Consider the following 27,876-nt stretch of genomic DNA (forward strand, 5'->3'; position numbering starts at 1 on the left):
TAGAAACCAGGTTAGCATCTAGGTTTTCTGGCTTCCAATGTAGTGTTATTCTCACACACTGTGCTGCTTGCCAAATAACAGAAGGCTTAGTAAATGAGAAATAAGAACTGAATTTTATGACAATTATGCTTGATCTTTGTTTCAAGTAAGGGAAAAGCAGTATAAAGCAAAAGTATAAGTACTTCCAAGTCTCACGTATATTAAACAAAAATCCATGGGTACCAATTATTACTATGCCTTGGAGGCCCCTTCTATTTATGTTTTGTGATTTTTTTCAAGGGACTGCCACATTAGAAGATATATATATATATATATATATATAGATATATATATATATATATATATATATATATAATGTACATGTGACAGATTTAGATAGAATGTCTTCTTTCACAGTTTTCCTTTTTTCTTCACTATCATAATTTATTTCTTCTGAGGTAATGTACCTTTTGAACCCACAAAGTCAAGGAACATACTGCACTTCAGCAAAAGCTTGCCCATGAATATTGTAGCTATAACCAAGTTGTTGTCATGGTTGTAAGAACAAAGCTTCCAGTTTAATATAAAAATCACTGTAAATAAATGTTTGATATTCCTGCCAACATGCTAATAAAAAGTAAAAAGTATGAAATAATAATAAAGTTTATAATTAACTTTCACCCATAAATACATATCATAGAACAAATTCACCTACATATATTTATATGTTTATACATAATATATGCACGTCTTGAAAGAATTTGTAACATGGACATTCAAAATTTTCTTCAGAGATTCCTTGTAGTTAATTTTGATCCTAGTAATAATCATGTAGAAAAGTAGATCCCCTTTCTGTTTCTTCAGATAAATTTTTAATTACTTTCTGTTCATATACAGGAGTGCTAGTTGTCTGGCTTCTTAAGGAAGGATTATATGTCATGTATGGAGAGAATGTTAAAGGAACCTCAACAGGCAACTAAAAGACCATCATTCTCTTTTTGGACCTGGGGCAGGGGGAGAAGAATATTGGAGACATGCTGATCTTTGATCAGATATATTTTCCTCAGTTTCCAAAATGTACATTGCACAGAGCTTTTAGGGTCATTTGGCTGAACACTAGCACGTTCTAGAACGTGTACATTCTCTTCTGGAAAAAGTGGCTCTACTTTGCTTCTCTACTCAGTACTACAAAGGAGGAGGCTAACAGTACGTTTTGTGCAACTCTTGGGTCATCTCCAGTTCTCATCTGATGGCATGCAAGCAAAGGGATATGTTAGGATGATTGAGAATTATTTGGTGATTTTATATCTTAAAAGTGTAGCCCTTATCCTTTGTAAAGCTTTTATTTGTGGAGGAAAACCTTGATCTCAGATCCATGTTTTACACTCCAAAAAACACAAATATTCTCTACCTTTTGGTGAATAGTCAAACAACTGTTTATAATTTAGCCTTTAGCTGTGGGTTGAATTCTTAACACTTAAAATATCTGATAATGTGATGCATAAATGAGGTAGATTAGGAGGCACACATAGTTAAATATTTGCAAATTGTTAATGGAAATTTTTATTTTTATTGTAAATGATTTTAGAAAATGTTTGGGAAACTCTTCATTGGTTTACACTGGATATGGGTTTAAATTCTTCTTTACATATTTCTTCTCCTTTTTCTGGGAAGGAGGCCTTCTTCTTGGGTACATAAGTCATGCTGGACAAAGAATGTTTTCTAAATGTAGACAGCCTTCTCCTAAAGTTCCCCCCTGAAAAGAAATATAGAAGAGGGTCAAAGCAACAATTTGATGCAGCTAGAGACAAGGTTACGACCACTGACTTCTGCATTCGAAGGACAGAATCACAGGGTTTAGTTTCATTGTGTAAAAAATGAAGGTGGATTGTGCGTTGAATATGATATGGCATGAAGCTGATTAAAAAGGCAGCTGTCACAACTATGATCATTCCTATAGCCTTTTTACGACTTGACAAATTTTTCTTCATAGAATTTTTTAGTAAGGTCAAAATGATCATCGTGTAGCAGACAATTATAATAACAAAAGGGATGATGAAGCCAATGAATAATGACACATAATGCAAGATCAAAACATGATTTTTGGCCTGATTGTCCTGAGGAGGCTCAAAACACTTTGTATTGTTTTTTTCATCTTTGTAAGATTTGGCCATTAAAAATGGAGAACTAGTCAAAATAACAAAAATCCAAATGCCAACACACACAAACCTGGCTTTTTTCTGTGTAACCAAATTAATGTTTTGGACTGGGAAAACAATTGCAACACATCGGAAAAAGCTCATGGCTGTCATAAAGAAGATGCTACAGTAGAGGTTAACATATAGGGCATAGGTGCTGAGGCGGCACAAAAAGTCTCCGAAGAGCCAAATGCCTTTGTGAACATAATAGACCACACGGAGAGGCAATGTGCACACACACAGGAGATCTGCTACAGCTAAGTTAATCATATATACTTGGAAGGCTGATTTCTCATGATATGTTTTTATGAGGACGTAGAGCACAAAGCCATTGCCAAAGAAACCCACAACAGAGATCATAGAGTATAAGGTGGAATACACTTGATTGCGGAAGTCATCAATAGTGTCATGGCACGTGTTATTACTGGAAGAAGATACTGTCAGATTTCCAGCTCCATCCATGTTTCTCTAGGAATGTTTGCTTGGTGCCTACAACATATTAAAAAAAAAAAAAACTTGTCAATTTTTACTAAACTTTAAATTATAGGAAGTATTACTGTTTTATTTCATAGTAGCAACATGTATACATTTTGACTGCAATAGGAAGCAAGTGTTATGAGGCAATGGAGAGAAATTTGGCTGTTTCCTGGCCCCAGGAGGAAGGTTTAGGTCTTACAAGCATTTAGAAGAAAGTTTTTCTTCTTCTTTTGGTACCAGTGATTGAACCCAGGGGTGCTTAACCACTGAGCCACATCTCCAGCCTTTTTTTTTTTTTTTGAGGCAGGGCCTCACTAAATTGCTTATGGCCTTGCTAAATTGCCAGGCTGGCTTTGAGCTTGCAATCCTCCTGCCTCAGCCTCCTGAGCCACTGCTATTACAGGCATAAACCACCATGCCTGACTGAAGAAACTTTTTCTTAATTTCCTATCCATGTTTGCCTGATTGACTTCCTCTTAACCCTGAGATCTAGGTAAAATATTTCTTCCCTATTTTAAGTCAACCACTCTAGTACTATTCCATAAAGTTTCCTTTCAAGTAATTTATTAAATTTTGTAATTAAAGAAAAAATTGAGATATTAATTTCACATATATGAATATCTATCAATTATCTATTTATTACAAGGACTCTTTGAATTATGTTAAAGAATAAAATACCACAATGAATCTTACCATTGTATACATCCATAAGAAGTTAATTTAAAAAATAACTATGGGTAAATGACAGAAAGATCAGGAGAGGAAAGGGAGCAGGGAGGGGTGGGGAAGGGGAGGTTCTTGGGATTGAATTAAAGCAAATTATATTCCATGTTTTTATAATTATATCAAAATGAATTATATTGTCATGTATAACTTAAAAGAACCAATAAAAAAGAAAAGAATTGCTCAAACAAAAAAGAATAAGCTTGAATGAAAATACTTGATTCCCTCAAGAAGAGAGCTTCCTAGGTAACATCTGGTGAGTGCTGCTAATAACTTGGGAAATAATCTAATTTGTTAGTAGTGAAATTCACTTCTGTGGGAGAGATTCTTAATCTAGGACATGGATGACTTTATTTAGAACCATAAAATACCATGGCTGGAGAAAACATAGAGACCACCTCATTATTTTGATAATGTGAAAAAAGTTCCAGAGAGGTGAAATACATTTATAAACTTTGTACCATAATTTAAGATTCTGAGTAAATATGTGATACAACTAGTGGGAATATATTGTTGGGTGAGGAAGTTGCTGTAGCTCTCCATCCTTTTTTTCTTCCTAGACTTAAAGTCTTAATGTTTCACTATATACAGTCAATTCTCTTACAGCAAGAAATTGTTACTTGGTCTAAGTTCATCAGGATAGTTAACAAGCTCTAACAATCTTGCAAAGATATAGTAATTTCTTTAGTGTTGCTGCAAATTCTCTTATTTTTTTATGAAAGTGAAATTGACACATCACTATGTAATATGGCAGATAATATTTGATCGAGGTCTGATTTATTGACCTTTCACACAGATCTTGCTCCCTGGTAAAACAGGGTTTGGTGATTGTAAGGTAGGAGGACTGCTTGAGCACACAAAAGCTGCCAGAGATCAACAGAGCCAATCATTTTTCCACATCAAGGATACAGAAATAGATAGCTATGTAAGTGGTTTCAGGTGGAATAAACTTCCCAGGCTTAATATGGCTAACAACATATTTGCTGTTGAGGATGTGTTACCAATGCATCTAGCCATTCTATCTAGTTGTTCTATTATTATTTGTCACCAAGAACTATTGGTAGAAGATTAACAAATTGAAGAGGATTAGTTCTGACGCATAGATAAAAATGAGACTACCATTCCCAATATCTGCATTATTTCTCAGTTTGATATCCAATTACCTACCTCTTCTAACATTGGTTCTCCAAACTCAGGAACAGTTGTGAAAGGAAGGGAAACTGCCCAGAGTTAATCCAGTCTTTGATTAATCCTATTAAATATTTCCTCAAACTGGGCAATATTATGCTATGTGGCACTAGATGGTGCTGTTGAGATTTTTGATATAGCCTTCCCCCCTTCGTTTTATTGTGTAAAATTGAGAAATAAGTACTGCATATATTTGATATACAGGTGCAATGTGATGTACAACATGATGACCTGATATCATATACATTGTGAAATGATTACCACAAAGTTAATTAACACATCCATCACCTCATATACTTAACATGTATGTGTGTGTGTATGTCTGTGTGTGTGTGTGTGTGTGTGTGTGTGTGTCGTGAGAAAATATAAGATCTACTCTCTTTAAAAATTTCTTGTATTTAGGGCTGGGGTTGTGGCTCAGTGGCAGAGTGCTTGCCTTGCTTGTGTGAGACTCTGGGTTCGATCCTCAGCACCATATAAAAATAAGTAAATAAAATAAAGATATTGTGTCCATCTACAACTAAAAATATTTTTTAATAATTTCATGTATTTAATACAGTCTTAGTAACCATACTCAGCATGCTATACATTAGATCTCCAGAACTTGATTTATCTTATAACTGAGAGTTTGTATCCCTTGATTAAGATCTCTGAAGCCCTTAGAAATCAGCCTTCTATCCTCTGCAATAGACTTTGAAAGAGGCACACTTGAAAGACATTAGATAATTGTCAACATCCCTTCCTACCACCATCAATCTTCAAACTGTCTTGCTACAAAATCTTTCCTAAATAATTTTCTATACATTGGAGCTTCCAATTATGCCATTTTCTTCCTTTGAAATCTTTAATGATAGTTACCTTGATTTAATCAGTATGTTCTGTATATATTTGTTGACATATCATATTGGACCCCATTATTATATGAATCATTACATGTTAATTTTAAAAAGTCAGTGATTCCCAAGTGCCTTTGGAATAAAATCCAGACTTCTTAGTCTGATATTTAAGGCTCCTTATCGCTTGGCTGCAAATTCATATTTTTCAGTTTCTCTCTTCTCCAAATTATAACTCTTATACTTCAAATGAATAATTATTTTACTATATTAGGGGTGTGTGCTACAAGTTTTCCCATTTGGCTGTCTTTTTTCATGGTATTTTTTCTTTTGGAAATGTCCTTTTCTCCATCTATGCATGCGCAAAATCTATCCATCATTCACTTCAAATTAAACTTTCTTGATTATGCACTCCCTCAGCCTCCATCCATAGAAATTTCTATTCTTGTTGAACTTATAGGGATCTTTAAATATACTTGTATATCAAAGATTTGTGTAGATATGTTATCTTCCTTCCCAGACTATCTGGCTGATAAGTAGACATCTTATACAGGGCTTAGTGCATATGTGTCTTGTCCATAAGTATCATTAAGTGCTGAATGAATATGTCAAGGATAGAACAAGTTTATCATTTTAATGTATTATTTATCATTTGAAGTCTCTTAGAATTATCTTCTCATTCCAATGTAATTAAACACCTTTCCAGACTCAGAGCCTAAAGTTGTGTGTAAGTAAAATTGCTTCATAAAGCATTAAGGAAGATAATTAATTATAAGACTAGCTGTGAGGGTTAAAAACACCCATATCCTTGACATTGACTAATTATGTGCTTATTTGTTGCATATTACAAACAAATTTGAAAATCTCAGACATTTTAATGAAAGATGCCCCAAAATGCTGATAAATAACAATTAAAATACACAATTGGGATTATCTCTAGTTACACCAATAAGCTCATCATCCTTTATACACCAAAATAAGCTTTTCTATAAATTTCAGTATTATATTCAATTGTTAATTTATAAACATATCAACTCAATAATTTATATTAAGCCATAAAAAGATGATAAAACTTTCAAACAAGTGGTGAATTCTGGAGGAGTTGACATCATGTAGTCTAAGTCAATCGTTTCACAGATGATGGCTTTGCTTCTCCAAAGTAGCATTTAATCAACTTTTATAAAATTTATATGATCTCCCAATGATTTGACCCTACTAGATGGATACAGTGAATTCATTTGGAAATCTAAAATGTGTAAGAATCCATCCTTGCCTTAAAACACTTCATAGTTGGGAAAGGGAGGAGTAATAGCTTAGAAGTGTAGAGAGGTCACCCTATGGTAGAATAAGAGTCATCTTAGCACAAAGCAAATAAGTCATTTGTTGATAAATGAAGGCAAGCAAGAGACATAAATGGAATTGATATATTGTATAGATAATGAAGGAAGTTATTTTATAAGATAATTGCAAGTTTAAAAAGCAAGGTTCGTTTTGAAAATGGAAACCATACCTCTTTCTGGAACTGCAGTAGTCTTCACAAATATTCCTTCTTATGATGGTCAGTTCTTCTTTGGAATGTCAAAGTATGCCCAAGCTGAAATAATAAGATTGAAAAGAAAGTTAATGACCATAGAAGTAGTCTAGAAGGTCATGGGAACTTAGCAGCGTTAAGTACAGATCCATAATGTGTGGTGGAACATCAAAGCTTTACTGACAGATTTAGGGCTTGTCATTGGATTCCATGACCTTCTTTTCCCTCCATTCATTTTTACACTCCCAGTGGAGGAACTTAGAATACAGTCTGTGGTCACAGATGTTTGCTGCCATGAGCATATGACTTCTCTACATAAAGTTGAACACAGTATTAGATAATATTCCATTTTTTTCCTATGAAACCATGATGTTTCCCTTATTTTTCTCTTACAGACATTTCATTATAAGGTTCAAATGGGAAATGATTTGCAAATTCTTTTCAAAGGATCTAGTTTTTTAGGCATAGAAATTAGAAAATTGGAAATATCAAGTTTGTCTGTCTGGGACGGCTTTGAAGGAAGGATGGCTTAAAGGTCCTTGGATTCTTCTCCCTATAATATCATGATAGTATTTATTGTTTTATCTATAATTTGGCATATATACATTCAGAGATAAGCTGTTTTGCAACCATGTATAGTTAACTTCTTTTTTTTTTCCTTTGGAACTTGGAATTTAACTCAGTGCTTTGTACTTGCTAGGAAAGTGCTCAACCACTGACTTACACAACAACCTTTTTTTGTTTTATTTTGATACAGGATCTCACTAAGTTGCTGAGGCTGCCCTGAAACTTGTGATCCCCCTGAGAATCTGAGATTGCGGTTATGGATCACCACATATGGCATATACACAATTTTTAATGAGTATATATCTGTTCAATTAAATTCTATCTGACAATATAACAAAGTGTAACAGATTTCCAAGTCATGAACAGAGAATGGTTTTATTGAAAATGAAGCAGCCTGAACGGCTTTCTTTCAAAAATTTTTCTTTTTGTTCTATGAAAACTTTCATTCCTGCCTGTAAGGTCTTTAGAGGCTAGCCATTTTCCCTTTATGTGTGGTCCCAATGCCACCAAAATAAACATCTTCCTCCAGTTTATTTTTAGCAAGTAGAAACAGGTTTGGACTTTCCAAAGGAAGTCAACTGGGGAAAAATGAACCCACTTGAATCAAAGTGAGGAATATGATATGTCAAGAAATTTGTAATGTTTTGAACAACCAACAATAAAAAATTAAAAAAAAAAGAAACATAAAATAAATAAATAAATAAATAAAACATAGTCTAGTTTTAAAAAACAGAAACCTGGATCCACAGCTACAGTATTGCATTTGAATCCACCTTCTACTCAATCATTTTTTCAGAACTTCTCCAATATCTTTTCCCTTTTCAAATTGTCTGCTCTTTAGGTAAGAAGTTCACATAGGCAACCTATGATAGTCTGGGGAAAGAGTGGGTTGCAGGTGGAGAATTATTCAGAGTTGGCTTTTATATTTGGTTAATCAGGCAGTGAACTTTATAGTTTATTTAGTTTTTCCAAGTCTCTATATATTAATGAAGATATACTTACCAAATATTGAATATATAAAAATCCTTTCTGATCGTAAAATTATATGATTCCACTCATCTAATCAGTGAAGAATATTATCTTCACCTCTGTTGTAGTTTTTTGTTGGTTTGTTTGTTTAGACAAGCTTGTACTTCTCCTACAAATTTTCCACCAATCCTATTGTCTTTATCCATGCAAGAATAGGAAAGAAAGTTTATGAATTTCTATGGGAACTATACTACCAGCCAAATGCTCTAACTATCCTTTTTCATTGTAATTGTGTAATTATAGTTTAGCCCAATCTCTATATGCACAAATGAATAAATACCACATTTTCTGGGCAACAGTGTAGTGTTTCTTCAAGTTTGGGATTATGAGGGATCTTTTGTGGTTCCTTTAGGAATTTTTAGCTATGTACATAGTAAGTACTCAATACTTTCACCCCTACCGAGGACTGTTGTTTCTGACAGGAGCTACTGCCACTATTGGATACTATCATTCATATCTGGGTGGTTGGGTGGGTGGAAGTGATGAAGGAAAAGTATGGATATATAGTTTTGATTTCAATGGTTTAATCCAGGAATTACTAAAATCATTTATTTGACTCATGTTAAGTCCAATTTATTTCAGGTCAATAAATATTTATGGAATCCATATTTTTGTACAGAAGAGGATACTCTCTCTCCCTCAGCCCTTCTAAACCATTGTTTAAATAAGAGAGGCTGGAGATATAAGGATATAAGGTCCGATCTCATCATATCCATCATAACTCTTGCTGCTGCAACAGAATTACATATGAACAAGAATTTGTTACAAATTACTGTGCTAAATATGGTTCAGAAAGAAGGGGTGATTCACAAGTGTGCCCAAATAGTCCTCAGGTTGATATCTTCTACTAAATGAAATGGTAATAGTGCCTCTTCTTTGTTTGTAGTCAAACAAAAAGCCATTCTTGATCTTCTCAATCCAATTTTATGTTTCTTTCCTTTGAAGTCTTATAGTATTTTGTTTGTGCCTTTCTTTCTTTATTTTTTTTTGAGGGGGGGTACCAGGGATTGAACTCAGGGGCACTCAACCACTAACCCACATCCCCAGCCCTATTTTTTTGTATTTTATTTATAGACAGGGTCTCATTGAGTTGCTAAGTGCCTCACTTTTGCTGAGGCTGGCTTTGAACTCATGATCCTCCTGCCTCAGCCTCCAGAGCTGCTGGGATTGCAGGTATGTGCCATTGTGCCTGACTTGTTTGTGTCTTTCTTGATACTTTTCATTTATTTGCTTTGTTGTAGTCATCTCTGTGGTCATTCAGTTGAGGTTATGCATTATTCTCATCCTGGTCTCACTAGAACAAAGGACAATAAACAGTTCTTATCCCTTTTGTGTTTACTGCTGTACATAGTATAGTGCCTTTAAATATTGGGTTGATTCAAATTAATCTACTTTCTGTATCATTTCCTTGATGTCTTATCAAAATTAAAGAGAATTCTTGCATGGATAAAGACAATAGGATTGGTGGAAAATTTGTAAGACTGATAGGCAGAAAACATGAATCATGCCTTAGTTTCTGGTGGATGATTAATAAAGTGATCTTGGGCAAATCATTTCCTCTCTGTTATCTCTTCACTTATCTGTAATACAATAGGGTTAGATTATATGATCTGTTGTGTCCATTTTAGTTTACCACTTGCAAATCTATAAAGATTAAGGTATTCATTTTTCTTGAGGGAAATAGGATAAGTGTTCTATAGCTTCAAAAAGAGGAACACAAGATTGTTTAGGACTGCTCGTTGTTCCCTGAGTTTCTCTCAGAAAAACATCTGTGGGAAAGACTCAATTCCTCTTTAACTATATCAACTATATTCAAGATACCATTTTTTTTAATCTTCATTTTATTCTTATGTAGTGCTGAGGATCAAACCCAGGGCCTCACACGTGCTAGGCAAGCGCTCTACCGCTGAGCTACAGTCCTAGCCCCTCAAGACACCATTTTGGTCAGGCCCTCTAAAGGCAGGACAATAGTTCTAGATTTGCCATTGGTTTGTAAACTAAGTGCTAGTTTTATGATTTAAAGTTGCTCCACCTGCCAGGGCTCACAAGTCCTTCTCCCTGGCCTTATCCCTTTTGCAAATTATATTTCTGGTTCTGACAGTAGGACCACATACTTCAGGTTTTCTAAAATAGAAAATCCTGAAGCCATCTTTGTCAGTTCATTTTTATCATCTCTTCTATGAGGTGCCCATCCTGTCTGATCATATGGCTTCAGGATTCTAGGATTAATAATCTATTCATTCAGGTTTTCACAAAAATGCCCCAAATCTATTCTTCAGGGTTTCTAACAGGACTTGATTTCTGAGAAAATATATCTTATCCTTAACATGGACAGTTTTTGTTTTTGGACCCTGAATAACCTAGACAAACTAGTCCTTTTTTAACACAAGTAAAAAAGATTTGAAATTTGTTTTACACCTTGAAACTGGTAATATTAAAGTACCCAAATTTAGTTTAAGACAGCTGTTCCTCTTGTGTATTATTGGAAAATTTATCACAGTTTTCTGGGAACCAAACTCCAGAATTAAGATCATCTATTGAGATCATTTTAGAATTCAAATACTTGAAAGGAAACAAACTACAACCCTGTCTCTGCTGATGAGAGTCTTTAGTGATATATCTTCAAGTTAGGTTGTTATGCCTTGTCAGGCATATTTGAATACCTTCCAATATATTACTTAAAACAAAAATGTCTTTTAGATCAGATAAATAACATCAAAATAAATATTTACTTGCTTAAATGTGAATCCTAGAATTTATTTATCTTGCTTAATTGAAACTTTATGACTGTTGATTTATAGCTCTTCTTTCCCACCCTCCCAGCATTTGGCAACTACATTCTACTCTTTGATTTTATGAATTTGACTAGTTTAGATACTTCATGTAAATGGAATAATGCATTGTTTGTCTTTCTGTGACTAGCTTATTTTGCTTAGCATGATGTCCTTAGTACTCATTCATGTTTTTGCACCTTACAGAATTTCCTTTTTTTCCTCCACATTTTTATAGGTATATTACAGTTTTACATACCAATAGAATTTGCTATTACATATATGTACATGCACACGATTTAACAATATAATTTGGTCAGAATTTGAATTTCCTTCTTTTTAAAGGCTGAATTATATTTCATTTTGTGGACAAACCACCTTTTCTTGATCCATTCATCTGTCAGTGGGCAAATAGGTTTTTAGCTTTATTCTATACCATCTCTTATGTATAACAAGTTCCCTGGTTGGTAAACAAAGACTTCTTATTTTAGTTATACAAACTACTTCTCCTTTAAGAAAGGAGAAAAACTCAGTTTAATTTTCTGCTGAGGCAAGGATAATATGGATATAAAGGCAAAAACAAAACAGCTTTTGAGCCAGGATGGGTCTGAGTTTGAGTTATAGTAGAATCTATACTTAGGTGGTTGACCTTAGGCAAGTTACTTAACATGTCTGATACTCAGTTTTCTCATCTATAAGATGAAGTTAATGAAGCAGGCCAAATTACCGAAGAAACTGAGAATGCAGGCAAGTTTTTGCAGTGTTGAAAGGAACTCTTGAAGAATGGTACATGGTGCCATTAAAGAAGGACCCAAGGGGTAAACAGAATATCATCCATTTGCTCCATATTGAGTACCCTTGAATATGAAGGAGAAAACTGTACCTTATTTCCTTTAATACTGTAGAAAACAGTAATGCAGATACATTCCTCTCAGGTATAGGCAGCCCGGTATCTGTTCTCAGTGAATAGATTGAATTGGAAGAAGATTCGACTATGTAAAGTAAATGGCACATGAAAAGTTGTGAATTAAATTAAATTGGATTGAATTGAATGATTTTGATTACATGATTAAAGGTTTGTGGTCAAATCATAAACAGAATAAAAGTAAATATCTGTTGGGCCTTATCTAAAATACCCTCAAATAATTAGTTTAATTAATTCAGCTAAACTGAGCCTCTAAATTTAACTTTATGTCTAGAAGAATATTTATAAAAATAGTTGAAAAATCAGTTCATATTAAATACTAAGAAGTAATAAGAAGAAATTAAACTGAATTTCTAAAGAGAAGAGATCATCAGGTTGATTTAAGCCTTTAAATTCTATCCTTTGTAACAAAATAGGAAAATATATTATAACTATACAATTTATTACTGTTTGCCTAGTATTACATATTTATTACTGTTTGCCTAGTATTACATGCATTAATTAAAAAAATGTTTCCTAAGTTTCTGTTATGTCTATTTATTTATTTGGCTTAGCTCTTCTTAACTGAAGCTATTTAGGACAGAGAGCATGACTCATCCATCTTCATGTTGTCAGCAAGCTTAAGTCAGGGCTTGGGACATGGTAAGCCCTCAATAGGTATTTCTAACTGGCATTGAATTAGTGACAGGACTCATGCTTGAGGATGACACCTGATTCATGTTTGTCTGGCAGTGACATTGTCACAGGGTTGGACTTGTCCTACCACTGTGTTATTAATATACTTGAGAAAATCCAGAGATAGAAAATTATATGGATGTTACCAACTAATGGGTGGGGGTTAGAATTCTGAATATCTTTTAAGAATTAAATGAAATAGGGAATGTAACTAACGTGAACACCAAGTTATTTATATAGTTTGTTAAATACCAGTCAAGAAATGTGATGTTTTGTTGCAAGGTGAGAGAGAGAGACAGACAGAGGAGAGAGGGAGAATGAATATGAATAATGGGTGTAAGTTTGAAAAGCAAGCTTCAACTTATTCATGAGTCAGGAACAGAGAGGTAGTCATGATTAACACCATATAGATCATGCTTTATCCCTTCTTAGAAGCTTCTGGCTCCCTACATAAAAAGGTATAAATCTCATCCCATTAGACTTTTCTGAATTATTTCTCATGACCCTTCTTGTTGCTTTGAATCTATTAGCATAATATCAAATTTGCTTCCCTAAGGTGTATTCTGGTAGAAAAATTATACCAGTGCTACCTGGACACTCCTATTTAGAACAAGAAATAGCAGGACAAAGAATAAAGTATCAGTGTCTGGTGTTCAGAATTTCATGAGGATTTCAGATCCAGCATGATTACAGAGTGAGTCATATGAAAAGGGATGAAAGCTATGTTCCCACGCAACTGTAAGTTCAACCAAATCACTGTGCACAAGTTAATGAAAGGAAGGAGGTGTTAGGATACTGAAAATAATTCTTAAACAGAGTTACTTAGTAAGAAGAAGTTACCAGTAATGGCTATAATAATCAGTGTTTGGAATTGGACAACTTAATTTTTTAAACAATATTTGAGCTGGAAGAGTATTTAGAGAACATCTAATCCAACCCTACTCCCTTCATGACCCAGAAGGATAAAATGATTGCTGAAAGTAACACACCAAATTAGTGACAGATCCTGGATGCCTGACTCAGTCCAGTGCTATTTTCACTATACCACATGGTCAGTTAGGTTTCAGATTCCATAAAGCATTTCATGAAACACTGACACATAACACAAATTCATACACTGGTGCAAATTGTGGTGGTTGAGCAGTTGTGCAGAAGACTGCACACCAAGGATTGATCCATTTTTCTTCTCTTTTTTTGTTATAATATGGAAATACTGTTTATAGTATATTAGAAATTGCAACTTTCTTTTCAGTTTTTTTTCTGTCCTTATGACTTATACTGAATTATTCTTCTTAAAATGCAATTCAATTCATATCACTTTCCTCTCAAAAGTCTCCAGTGACCAATTGATTAAACTCAAAGAGCTACTCAAGACTATACTAATATTCCATTCTAACTATATAGAGTCACTTTCCTGTTGTTTACTATGTGTCCATTACATAAATATGACCTTATGACCAGCTCTGTTTCTCATTTGTTTTTTTTTTTTTTTCCTTTGCTCAGGTCATATTGCCAACTGTGAAATACCCTCTTTCCTCATCACAATCAGATGTAATTCTAATCATCTTTCAGACAATCTCTTACCTCATCTCCTCCATAAAAAGGTTCCTGTTCTTTTAGTTACTGTAATATAATAATTGTATTAAAAGGATTGTTATTAGCCACTCAATATGTGCCAGTTTTGTGTTAGACATTTGGAAAATAAGTCACAGGCCCTACCCTTAAAGTGTTTACATTATACTAGAGGGAGACACAGTTATGTTAACAAATTAATGCACTGTATCATTATAGCAGCTGCGCTATAAGTACATAAAGACACAGAGAATAGAAATAGTAAATAGTTTATGGATGTTATAAAAAGCTTCATAAAGGATAGGAGAGGGCAGATGGATAGGAACATTCTTTATTTTTTTCTGGAGAATTCTAGTTTCTTTTTAATACCAAATTTCAATTTTTACAAATGATCTTAGGACAATCCAGGTAACTAAGAGGGAGCAGTTCTTGTATATGAAGAACAATTACATGCTCCACTTTTTGTAAATAACTCTATTGGCTATATTAACAAACATTGTTACAAACAGAAGCCATAGATCACGGCATCTGTATTTACAAAAAAGGCATAAACAAATGTACATTTATCCTTTATCATCACAACTTAAATAGATGTTTGAACATTAAGGCAGTAATTATTCTAAAACAATGAAAATCTAAATTAAGGCTTTATGTTCATTTGGAATATTCTTTTTTCTTTTTGGTACTGAGTATTGAACCCAGGAATGCTAAACCACTGAGCCACATCTCCAGGCTTTTTATTTCTAATTTTGAGACAGGGTCTCCCAAAGTTGCTTAGGGCCTTGCTAAGTTGCTGAGGCTGGCTTTGAACTTGTGATTCTTCTGCATCTGCCTCCCAAGTCTCTGGGATTACAGGCAAGCATTACTGCACCTGACTGTAGAGGAGCATTCTAGTGGGGCTGGGGGTGGGGGAGAAAATAGAATGTGCAAGTTGTGAAGGTGTGAAATAGCCTGGCATATTTAGGGAGCATCTAATAATTTAATATGGGTGAAATGTAAGATGAAGGTTGTATGCATGTGTGTGTGTGTGTGTGTGTGTGTGTGTGTGTGTGTGATTGAATTATGAGGTTTAAAGTGACAAATTAGGTTGGGAAGAAATGCAGAAACTAGGCCATTAAAGGTGTTACATGCCATTCTAAAGATTTTGAATTTATGCTGAACATATGGTGCATACCTATAACCCCAAGTCCTGAGCAGTCTAAGGTAGGAGTATTGCACATTCAAGGCTAGCCTAGAAACTTGGCAAGGCCTTGACTCACAATAAAGACTAGAAAGAGCTAGTGATGTGGCTCATTGGTAAAGTGCATCTAGGTTCAATCTCTAGTACCACATAAATAAAAAAAAAATAAAAAGAATCTGAGTTCATCTGTTAGGGAGTGGGGAATTCCTGGAGGATGCAGAGTGAGAAAAGAATACAGACACAAGGAAAAAAAGAACTGCAGCTCCCAAAATAGAGATTGTCCATTCCTGAGAAACAATTTTCTTGATGAAGTAGGAGACAATGTTGTCTGTTGTGAAAGGAGGACTGAAAGAGTCAAATTCTAAAACATTCAGTAAATTAGGAAAATAAGATAACTGGGAGATCAACAGACAATGACATCAGTAAGGATGATTAGAGGGTGACAGATGAATAGCTTTTAGCATTATGGTAGATGAGTCCTGGTTTAGATGTGGCACAAGGGTGTCAGGAGATAGCAAATACACTCTCTTGCTTTCATAGTACATGGAGTGGGGGTAGAAAAATGAGCAACTTATTTTTAATGGCAAGGATCAAGTTTTACTTAAGGCAAGGAGTAGTGGGACAATTCTTTGTGGTGTTTTAGGATTTGGAGAACTTATTTAAAATGGACAAGGAATTCCAGAGGGCATAATGAGGAAAGATTTGGTAGAAAGATCAAATGTGGAAGGAACAGATAGGAAAGAGGAAAAATGCTATTTGGGGGATGTTCAGACCTTCGAGAATGGTTGCTCAGAAAGGTTGCATGGTTCAGTCACAGATTTCAGCTTTCTGTTTCTACTTACTTTTGTCTCTTTTTTCTTCTTTTTACTTTTTTCTTCTAGTAATTTGTATATCTGCCTAACCTTTACTACTAAATTATAGATGCAGATCTAACAATATGTATAGTTTCTGCATAACCTAGCAAGGATTATTACATTGGTGCCCAAAAAATGTGTTGAATCAGACTAACTCATTTAAAGTTTGCTTTATTGAGGTACATTAGGTTTAAAATTCATTAGTTATGTTACTTTATTATTTTTCTTTAGTGTAACTCTTGAAAAAGTAACAAAGATTTTTTAACCAGAACATTCTACCAAAGGAAAAAATTAATAAACACAACTTTGTAGGAGTGCTAAATTTAAGCTGTTTGTTCCTAATCCAACAAACATTTTACATGAGAGCTACAGATGAAATAGAATTTACTGTGGCTCATTTTAAAGTGAGATCAGTAGGTTCAACTAGATTGCAAGTTCCTTGAAAGCAGGATTATATCTTCACATGTTCTCCTTCAACTATTTTACTTCCCCATTTTCCCTCTAGAGTGGTTAGCAAAGTACTTTGCATATACAGCAGGAATACAATGTATGGCTGGTGAGATTCTACTTCATTTTTTAAAAAGAAAATTATATTATTGGCTCATGTCAGTAGAATGTATTCTTTGAGATCCTGTTCCAGTGAATTTTTACATGTGAAAAAACTGAAACCTGGGGATGAAAGTAGGGTGGTGATGACTTGTTCAAGAATACATAACTAGAGGAAATTCTGGGAACTGAGGTGGAGAAAAATCACATTTCATTCATGGATGATTATGTCAAAATGAGCACCAATGTTATGTATAACTATAATGCACTAATAGAAACAAAAAGGAATACATAACTAGTGAGAAAGTATGATGATCAGACTAGTTCTGCTACCTCACTGCTACCCCTATCTTCACTCTTCCTTTTAATCTCCCTTCATCAATGATGTAATTTTAGATAGTCAATTGAGGTCATTAGTACATCACAATCTGTGAAATGCCAATATTTGTCCTCAGTTCTTTGTTTCTGTCTTTCTTGGAGTATTTAGCAACTTGCATGTGGGTAACTCTATTCTTTTTTTTTTTTTTGAGAGAGAGAAAGAGAATTTTTTAAATTTTCAGTGGAAACAATATCTTTATTTTATTTTTATGTGGTGCTGAGGATTGAACCCAGCTCCCTGCGCATGCCAGGCGAGCGCGCTACAGCTTGAGCCACATCCCCAGCCCTCTATTCTTTATCTTAGCCACAAATATTCACCTGAACACGAGTCTCTCATTTTTGCCTGCCAATTTGCTCTATTTGAATTGCTTGACTTTTTTCTTAATTTCAACATCCTTCTGTACCAAATTTACTTCTCAAACTGATTTTTCTGGTTTTTTTTTGTGTGTGTGTAATTAATAGTTTCAAAACACTCAATCATAGGCCTATCTTTGACTCCACCGCACCCTTATCTTATCCTTCATTAAATTCTGTTCATTCTCATTTTGTAATACCTTCTGAACCTCTTCCTTTTACCAAAAATGTTCAGGATCCTATCTTATGATGCTACTTGAAGATGCTTGAACTGTGTGTATCCCTTTCACCCTTGCATAGCCAAATAAGTGAACCTGAAAAATTTCAAGATTCAGGTTGAAGTTGTCATTTCCTATGAATGTTAACATGCTAACTTATTACAGGGCTATAATTGCTCTTTTAGGCTTTACATGTCTGTCATTTAGGCAGATAGTGAACCCATTAATGGCAGTGAATGTGCATTATCCTTTTTTGTCCTCTTTTCCTAATTGGGCAACTTCACAAAAGCATCTGTATGGTTTTAAGTGATTTTGTGTAATAGAGTACTTATTTCTCCAGGGTTGATGTCTAGGGTGTAGATGGAGGAGCATGCTTTGGTGTACAAACATGAGTGCTATCTCATACAGGAATCTAAATAATTGTGTAAAGTGGAAGTGAAATGTGGACACTTCTAGAAGGGTAGAGTCTATTAAAAAGAAACCTGAAATTTCAAAAAGAGTGCAGAGGACCAGGACCCATGGATGGACACTTTTCAAATTATAGAAAAAGAAAGGAAAGGTGATAGGACAGACTTAATGCATACATTTAGGCAGGAAGGGAAGGCAAAAAGCTTAAAACAAAGAAGGAATAAGTAATCCAGTGGGACTGGAGGAGAGTTCAAAACTGGCCTAGGTCAGAGACTGATGAGAATCCAGACACAGGATGTGTTTGACCATGGAGCCTAGGTGGGACTAATGTTGTGGGGTTTCTTTGAAATGAACTAACAGAAGAGGTTGAAAGATTAAATCAGTATCTGACTATGATTTTCTGATTCTACTAATTTGAAAAATTCCCCAAGACTTCCTTTACCTTTCTAAAAAATACTAGCATGTACTGGATGGTCTATGTGTGTTGGAGGACTGCCAACAGGGGTGGGGTGACAAGGGTAGCATTAAAGCAGAAGAGGAAGTGGAAGAGGCTGGGACTCAGGGTTCAGCCCCCTAAGGCAGATACTTCCTCCACTTCTGCTGAGCAGTGGCACGACTTAGGAAACTTAGATTTCATGAGGGTGCAGCTCAGTGGAGCTCCAGTCTTATTTACTCAAGTCCCCGATTCCCTTTCTTCTTCTCCATATAGCCGATTACTGTCAAATGAAAAAAAAAAAAAGTTGCATTGTTCATCCTACAAGTCTGAGATCAGGGAAGTTAGGAGTATGTTGTATTAACCTTTTGATACACTAGTTGCTTGCTAATGTTTGTTGGGTGGTTGTATAAAGGAACAGAAGAGTCAACAAATCTGAGTGTTTTGTATACTGTAAAGCTCTATACAAATGTAAACTTTTACTATTTTTTTCCAAAATCATACTAAGCTCAATTCAGATCTTACTACCTGACACCACTTTGTCTATCTCATCCCACATGCCCCTCTCCCTTTGAACTTGTGTTATGTTTATTATCTGTATCAATAATATGATAGTCAGTATTCTACTACCTCATATTATTTTTAACATGTAGGGATCTTGTTTCTGTGGGTAGATTGTGAACTCTCCTTGGGCATAAAAAAAATTCAGTCATTTTTTTCTTAAGCATTGTAACCTCAAAGTCTAACCTATCACAGTGTTTTGCACATAGAAAAATACGCAATAAATATTTATTAAGTGATTGGTTACTGGTTAGTGCAAAGCTACCCATCCTCCATGGTGATTTTATCTATACACAATCAGTCTTGTACTAATCCCAGTGCCTTTTCTCTATGGTAATAAAAGATATTGGGACAGGAGGCAGAAAGATTCTGCTGTCATCATTTGTAGTTCTATCATTACAACAAATAGCTTTCTTACTTGTGGTTTCCAGAGAAATGCTTAGCAGCATTCTCACTAGTATTAAAAACTACAGGGGCACTGATGCCACATTACTGACAGCTGTCAGATGTTTTTTCTGCAGTAGCTTATTTTCCTTAAGGGGAGAATATCATTCTCATCAAATCAAGCAACTCTGTTGTCAGATGGTTGGGATCTAAACACTCAACACTTTCAAATCCCAAAGGACCCTGGTCGTGGCCTTCAGAGCTAATGGTACAGTGTGTCCTCTTAGTATTGTGTCATAAACAGTAATAAGATTAAATTGATGTATAAGACTGGGACTGAAGGGTAAAGCTCGTCATAAAAAGACAGTAGAGATTTTAATGAGTGTAGGTGCAGGGTAGAAAGATAGGTGAGATAGAAATATGTTTCAGAAAACCTGCATACTTTTGAACATTTTGTAAGGACTAACCAGAGGGTCTGCCTTCTTTCAAGGATACCTGTACACTTAAGTCTCTAATTAATTATCAGAAACTTGGAATCTCTGAAGTTCTGAAGCCATTGTTTACAGCTGAATATGAGGCCTGTGCCTAACTTCTTGGCATTTAGATGCTGGGAACTTGGAAGCAAGATAATTGTTTTCTAGGAAATAGCTTTGTATTGAGGGCCCTTTGTCTTAAATAAGAACTCAAGGGCTGGGGATGTGGCTCAAGCGGTAGCCCGCTCGCCTGGCGTGCGTGCGGCCCGGGTTCGATCCTCAGCACCACATACAAACAAAGATGTTGTATCTGCCGAAAACTGAAAAATAAATATTAAAAAAATTCTTTCTCTCTCGCTGTATCCCTCTCTCACTCTCTCTTTAAAAAAAAAAAAAAAGAACTCAAACTCAGATTAAGCATAAAAGTTATCCAATCTGGAATGAAAAGCTTTTAATGTCTGGAGACTTCTTAGGAACTTTGGAATAAATATGTCAGAGATATTTCATGTTGTTATTGTTAGTTCAATTCCTCTTAGCCTGTTGAATTCATGATGACACAAAGACAAACCTATGTAAAAATAAGGTTATTAATCCAGTAGATGAGAATAATAGTTCTATACTTTAGATATCTCATGTGATTTGAAACTGGATTTTTCTTTCCTTTTTAGGAAAAGGGGATTGAGTAAAAAGAAGAGAAAATCAGAATGTGCCAGGGGATTCTTAAGCACAGATCTCAAATTTTTTTCCTTTTCCATAAGTTACATTTGAGAAGGGGCTCAAATGTGTGCGATTTATTGATTTCATAAGCACTAAAATAAAATAAAGTTTCCTTGTTTATTTCCAGGAAAACCAGCTGTGTATTTAAATATCCATCAACCCATGTTTACTCTTCTGTTTTGTCCTTTCCCCCTTATTTCTATGAGGGCTTTCCTTAACTTCTTTAAAAATCTGGAAAGCAGTATGGAGATTCCTTGGAAAACTTGGAATAGAACCGTCATTTGACCCAGCTATCCCACTCCTCAGTTTATACCCAAAGGACTTAAAAACAGCATACTACAGGGACACAGCCATATCAATGTTTATAGCAACACAATTCACAATAGCTAAATTATGGAACCAACCTAGATCCCTTCAGTAGATAAATGGATAGGGAAACTTTGGTATATATACAATGGAACATTACTCTGCATTAAAAGATAATAAAATCATGACATTTGAGGTAAATAGATGAAGTCGAGAATATAATGCTAAGTGAAGTAAGCCAATTGCAAAAACCCAAAGGCTGAATGTTTTCTTTGATATGAGGGTGCCGACTCATAATTGCAAGGTGGGGGCGAGCATGGGAGGAATAGAGGAACATTAGATAGGGCAAAGGGGAGGGAGGGGAAAGGAGGGGACAAGGGGGTAGGAATGATGGTGGAATGAGTTAGACATCATTACCCTAAGTACATGTATGTATGACATGAATGGTGTGAAAATACTTTGTGTAAATCAGTGACTTGAAAAAATGTGCTCTATATGTGTAATATGAAATGAATTGCATTCTGCTATCATGTATAACAAATTAGAATAAATAAATAATTTGATTTTAAAAATCTTAATGATTTTAAGATTTTTCCTTATCTTTTCTCCCATATATACTTACATCCCTCCCCAATCCAGAAGAAGAACTGGTGGAGCTCAAGGAAGGGAGAAATCATGATGGGCTGGAGTGAGATGGGATAGAATGAATAAGCAGGATAGAAGAGTTTTGTGGAATGCGATTTACATTTAAACAATGGCCTTTTCTACTAATCTAAGAAGAATCTTTAATGAAGGGCTAAAATATTTGTCATTTAAGGGTGTTTTAGCACCAAGATTGTAACATGCATTAATGGACTTAAGATGTCTGTATTTATCTAATTGGACTAAATGACTTCCTTTATTGCTTTTTTTTTGTAGAAATGAGCATATGCTACTACTTGTTATTAGTCTATCAGACTTCTTGGCAGTTGTATTTCCTCACTGCAAAACAACAAATTGGCATTCTGACTTATGAATCCATTTCTTTTGTGGTGTTGATTAGTACAAATATTTCTCAGGAATTTGCTCATGCCTGAGAAAGCTTTCCTCACTGGCCTTGAAATCATATTACACAGATGTCCATGTTAGACAGAAATGCAAACAATACTGAAGTAAGGTATAAAAGTGGTTTTAAGTCTTTGAATTTTATGGAGAGACACATACAGTATATATACTTATATATTCTTGGAACATGATTTGTATTACAACCAAATCTCTGGCTGTACAAATGGCTTAAAGACAGAATAGTCAAATATTACATTGCATTCATAACGTGTTGTACAACATGATTTTTATCCTTCGCTTTTAATCTTAAGAATCAATGGGCTTCATGGAAGTAATAGCTAATGAAAAAAAGATAATGTGTTTACAGAAATACTTCTTAAATACTAGAATATTTTCTTCACATTGAAATGTGCAGAATTTTGCAGGGCTAATGGCAACCAGAAGGCTGGATCCTATTAATAGGACCAGGAGTAGGAGGAGACTGCTAAGACAAAGAGTGAAGCCCCTGAGCAAGAAGTGTCATATAAGGTGTAGAAAGTAACTGGTCCTACTCCGTTGACATGCAATTGGTTATGTTGTGTGTTTTTATCGTCCTGGAATGGGTGGAATTTTAAAAAAACCCATTGAATGGTGTGAATTTTCAGTTGCTTTCATATTTATCACTTTAATAGATTTGGAAAATACCCATTTGATGCATGAGGAAATTAAAAAATAGAGATGTTTGTTCAGCACAATTCACAATAGCTAGACTGTGGAACCAACCCAGATGCCCTTCAATAGATGAATGGATAAAAAAAATGTAGCATTTATACACAATGGAGTATTATGCAGCACTAAAAAATAACAAAATCATGGCATTTGCAGGGAAATGGATGGCACTAGAGCAGATTATGCTAAGTGAAGCTAGCCAATCCCTAAAAAACAAATGCCAAATGTCTTCTTTGATATAATGAGAGCAACTAAGAACAGAGCAGGGAGGAAGAGCAGGAGGAAAAGATTAACATTAAACAGAGACATGAGATGGGAGGGAAAGGTAGAGAAAAGGGAAATTGCATGGAAATGGAAGGAGACCCTCATTGTTATACAAAATTACATATAAGAGGTTGTGAGGGGAATGGGAAAAAAAAAAAAAAACAAGGAGAGAAATGAATTACAGTAGATGGGGTAGAGAGAGAAGATGGGAGGGAAGGGGAGGGGGGATAGTAGAGGATAGGAAAGGTAGCAGAATACAACAGTTACTAACATGGCATTATGTAAAAATGTGGATGTGTAACCGATGTGATTCTGCAATCTGTATTTGGGGTAAAAATGGGAGTTCATAACCCACTTGAATGTAATGTATGAAATATGATATGTCAAGAGCTTTGTAATGTTTTGAACAACCAATAAAAAAATAGAGATGTTAAGTAACTTGTTAGAAAGCACACAGCTGATTAAATATCAAAGTGAGGATGAAATCCCAGTTCTCCAGGCCCAGAATCCTTCCCACTGAGACCTGTGCAACAAGATAGTTTAGAATAACCACTGTTAAGCTATGAGATACCTTGAAGCAAAAATTCCCAATATTGCTTATGTTAGAATAACTCAACATTTATTTGGGGACTATGGTGTGTATGAGGCACCATGATAGTTATTGTTGGGTGGGAGAAATTTAAAAAAAATAAATAAATAACCTGGTACCTTCCCTCAAGACTCTTGGCATTTTTGGAGGAAAATAAGAATTATATTTCTGTAGTTCTTATTTCTATAGGTCCACTTTCTCTTTTCTGAAGAGGTAGACACTGTCCATTTATGTCCATGGTCATCTCTTTGATATGTTTTCTCTAAACAAATTTTGATTTATTTTATAGTCTTGGCTACCACATTCTCCAGATTTAACTTTGCCTCCATCTTTTATCCATCTCTCATATTTAGGGCCTTTATTTTTCTCATCACCCATCAGACATTTCTCCTTGAATTCTTTTCATTGCCTCAAACTCAATAGATCAAACCTAGAACTCATCATGTCCTGCATTCCTGCTTCTATCCCCAAGTTACCCATTTCTGTGAATAGCAGTGATACCACTGCCCAGATTCCACAGGCTTAAAACTTCAGACATATCTGAATGCAATATCTGATGTATTCCTCTCCTATGATGATTGCATGTACTCACTCATCAACTTTCATTTATTTTTCCTTTTAAATGCCTCTTGAGTCCCTCTCATTCCATTGCCACTGTCACCAATATAACCTAGAGCCTCATTAACTTCTAAGTTTATTTTCTAGTTTTCACCAAATATAGTGAAACTGATGAAATTCTGTTGTATTCATTTACTCACAATGTTTTTCTAATAAGTCTTTACATATTCAAAGTTTACTGATAATTTCCCATTAGAAAGTGCTGGAGATTCAGTATCTAATAATTCACCCATAAATTTCTATTCAAATTTATTTTCTGTTATTCTCTAACCCAAATCTCTTTACTCAGTCCAGATCAGGTTCTTTGGTCTATGCTCTATCCTGGTCCTGGGTATTCAAATAAAAGTTGCTCCATCACTGAGCTACTTCCCTAGCCCTTATTATATTCTTGTAGATCTGTGAGACAGTGTCTTACTAAGTTCTCTGGGCTGGCCTTAAATTTGTGATCCTCCTGTTTCAGCCTTCCATGTTTCTGGGATTACAGGTCCTTCTACCATGTCTTTCTCTGTTAAACTCATCTTGGCACAGTTTATTTCTGACATCATTTCTGTGATCAGCATTGAATTCGAACAACCTATTTTGGCCACATACAATGTACACAGAAGATTTTCACACCATGGTTCCAAATCCTAGATATTCTTTTAGGACTATCTTATTTTTGTTTCCTCTCTGAAGCCTTCTCTATGCAAACTATCTTCTTCTCTGAACTCCTTTGCCATTAAAATGACATTGGTTTACTCTTTTCTATATTTATCTTCTATAGGTCCTACCAACACTTTAAGTTCCCCAAGGGCAGGAACCATGTCTTATAATTTACTTTATGCCACTAATTGTATTGAGCTTGATCAACACTTGTTTAACTGGACTACATCAAACTTGAGAAAAATTATGTTCAATAAGAACTTGAGAAATATCAAAATGGGTCAAAATAGAAGTTCACACAGAGTTATGCTAATTGCTAGATTGGATAGTTACTCTTCTTGGTATCAAACCTACAAGGTTGACTATGTACCTTAAGAATCTGTGCTTTCCCTTTAGAATCCCTCATTGGTTAATAACACTGCAACTGCAAATTTACAATTTTCTGAACCATGGAAGAATCTTGCTTTTATCCCAGATAAATAGTTCATAAATGCCTTGAAATTTTAATTAAAGACAAGAGGAAGAAGGTAGTGAAAAGTAAAAATTGATGATTCTGGATTGGGAAGACATTGATATGTGAGTTTCAGCCTTGGCTCAATCTGCAAACTTTCCTTAATCTACCATTCTGTATGGGCTCACTGGTTCCCAGGCTGACTTACTTTATTTGCAGGAAGTGTTTGGCTGTCCTAGTCTATATTTAGGGAAGCTGAGGAGCACTTTTTTTTTTTGTTAAAGAGATGGAATTAAATATAACATTTGTGGTTATTTACTGTATAGACATAGGTAGTTTTTAGTTTTAATTGGGTTATTAATAATAAAACAATGACAGAAAAAATATTTTTGAATGATTAAAACTTGTTGCAACAGGGCTGGGGTTGTGGCTCAGTGGTAGAGCGCTCACCTCACACGTGTGAGACCCTGGGTTTGATCTTCAGCACCACATAAAAATAAATAAACAAAATAAAGATATTGGGTCCATGTATAACTAAAAAAATATTTTTAAAAAACTTGTTGCAATAGATATGGTAAGCTTAAAATTGTCTGGAAACAAATTTAACTAATATGTTTAAAATACAATGCCATTCATTATATTCTATACTACATTCTAAAAGATATAATTATATTGAAAATAATATACAAAGAAATCTATGTTTAGTTACATTTTCCTTTTAAATAATCAGTTGCTAAATGTATGTGTGTGGCCTCTCTCTAGATTTCAAAACAATTTCAGAAAACTGGATGTCAGAACCCCACTAAATTCAAAGAAGTAGATCCCACAAGTTCATTTATTTGTTCACCCTTGAAAATAACTTCTTTGCTGCTAAGGAAAAAAATGCTCCTTTCCACAAATTTTATAAAATGCATAAATTTTTGGTTCTGTATTAACCTGGTGTATCTCAGATACTTTTAAGTTACAAAATATGTCATATAATTTTCTTATATTTGTTTTCAGTTGAGAAAACTTTCTTTTTGAAATTTCTAGTCAGCCCTTGCCTGTTTCTAGTTGTGTGGTATGTTTCAAGAAAATTTCTTAACCTCCTTCAGTTTCTTTCCTCATTTTTCAAACTGATAGAGCAAGAGCAGCATGAACCCTATTTTAATTATAGGATGTTGAGAGGTCCAAGTGAAATAACGAGTGTGAAAATACCTTATGAAAATGCCAGGTTACTCTTCGCTGTTTGGTTTACCTTCAGCAATCAGTATGTATTATCTTTCTACAGTGAAGGAAACTGCCTCAACATTAGAGACACTTCCCTGAGCCCTTTAAATAGGATTTAAAGATAAGTTTTACATATGTGGCTTGATCACAAAGGTGCTAGAGGCTTAGGGAGTGCCTGCTTCATATTTTATCACATTGAACCCCTAGCAGAAGCTGTGAGCCATACTCATTGACAGACTAATTACATTATCAAATATCTGACCAAGAAATTAAGTAGAAAGAATTCATATTAGCAGTTTAATCTAAAGCAGGCAGGGCAAACTGGTTATCCCAAAACTCTAGGGAATTTGCTAAAATCTGTCATCAGCTGAATTTTACTACATACTCTTTTGGAACTAGTGTTGAAATATCAAATCTTACCTGCTGTCTTCAAGGTTCACAGTTTAGGATCCTTTTGCATTGGCTCTCAGAAACAGGCTCCAGGTCTTCAGTAAATGTATCTACGAGTCCCTTGGAGAGCTAACCTTCATTGGTGAGCTGCCGAGCAAATCAGGATACCTTGGAGATTTTTATATGTGCTTGCTCTCTAGGCAAGCTTCTTTGCAAAGATGGATCGCTGCTATTTTCAAGAGAGGAGAGGGCGGGGCAGGGCACATCTGCTAGCCAATATATACAGAGTCTTCTTCCTCTTTCAGATTAATCCTCAAACTGTTTAAAGTATGCCAGAGTTTGGCTTCTCTGATGCAAATTGGGGAGGAGAATGAACAGAGGAGGAAAAATAGAAACTGGAGAATTGCTGTTTGTATATATAAATGAGCTTTTATCCTTAGCTCCAGCAATAAAATGCTCAGGAAATCATGCAGCTGCCCTGAGATGGGAAGCTGCAGGGAGAAGTAAGTGTGTTCTGCTTAGTTCAATTCTCTCTCATTTTTATGTCTGGAGGGTGATTAGACTACTTGTAGGCGGGGTAAGATAATCCTATCAGTATATGCTAATATAACTGGCATTACGTGAAACTTGATCTTAAGCAAGATAAATTTTATCTCCTCGGTTGCGTGCACTCTTGCTCTC

At 34.9% G+C, this 27,876-nt stretch overlaps 1 protein-coding gene across 2 annotated transcripts; it reads right to left on the reverse strand.

Annotated features, from left to right (window-relative positions):
* Window positions 1-1,511: 1,511 nt before the first annotated feature.
* On the reverse strand, window positions 1,512-27,685 carry Cysltr1 (cysteinyl leukotriene receptor 1). 2 transcript variants are annotated; one of them, XM_034637281.2, is made up of 4 exons: window positions 27,226-27,685; window positions 12,180-12,288; window positions 6,909-6,992; window positions 1,512-2,666 (listed from the first exon to the last, which is right to left on the reverse strand). In XM_034637281.2, exon 4 carries the CDS (start codon window positions 2,637-2,639, stop codon window positions 1,587-1,589), a length of 1,053 nt encoding a protein of 350 aa, XP_034493172.2. In that variant the 5' UTR covers window positions 2,640-2,666; window positions 6,909-6,992; window positions 12,180-12,288; window positions 27,226-27,685; the 3' UTR covers window positions 1,512-1,586. The 2 variants fall into 2 exon arrangements, with proteins under 2 accessions (XP_034493172.2, XP_027787878.2); XM_027932077.3 differs by lacking the exon at window positions 12,180-12,288.
* Between the last annotated feature and the right edge of the window lie 191 nt (window positions 27,686-27,876).

The sequence above is a fragment of the Marmota flaviventris genome, chromosome X (genome assembly GCF_047511675.1).
Source record: "Marmota flaviventris isolate mMarFla1 chromosome X, mMarFla1.hap1, whole genome shotgun sequence".
In the NCBI taxonomy this organism is placed as follows: Eukaryota; Metazoa; Chordata; class Mammalia; order Rodentia; family Sciuridae; genus Marmota; species Marmota flaviventris.

Excerpts from the sequence above, each read along its gene's own strand:
- Cysltr1 (XM_027932077.3), bottom strand. The coding sequence starts at position 2,639 with ATGGATGGAGCTGGAAATCTGACAGTATCTTCTTCCAGTAATAACACG.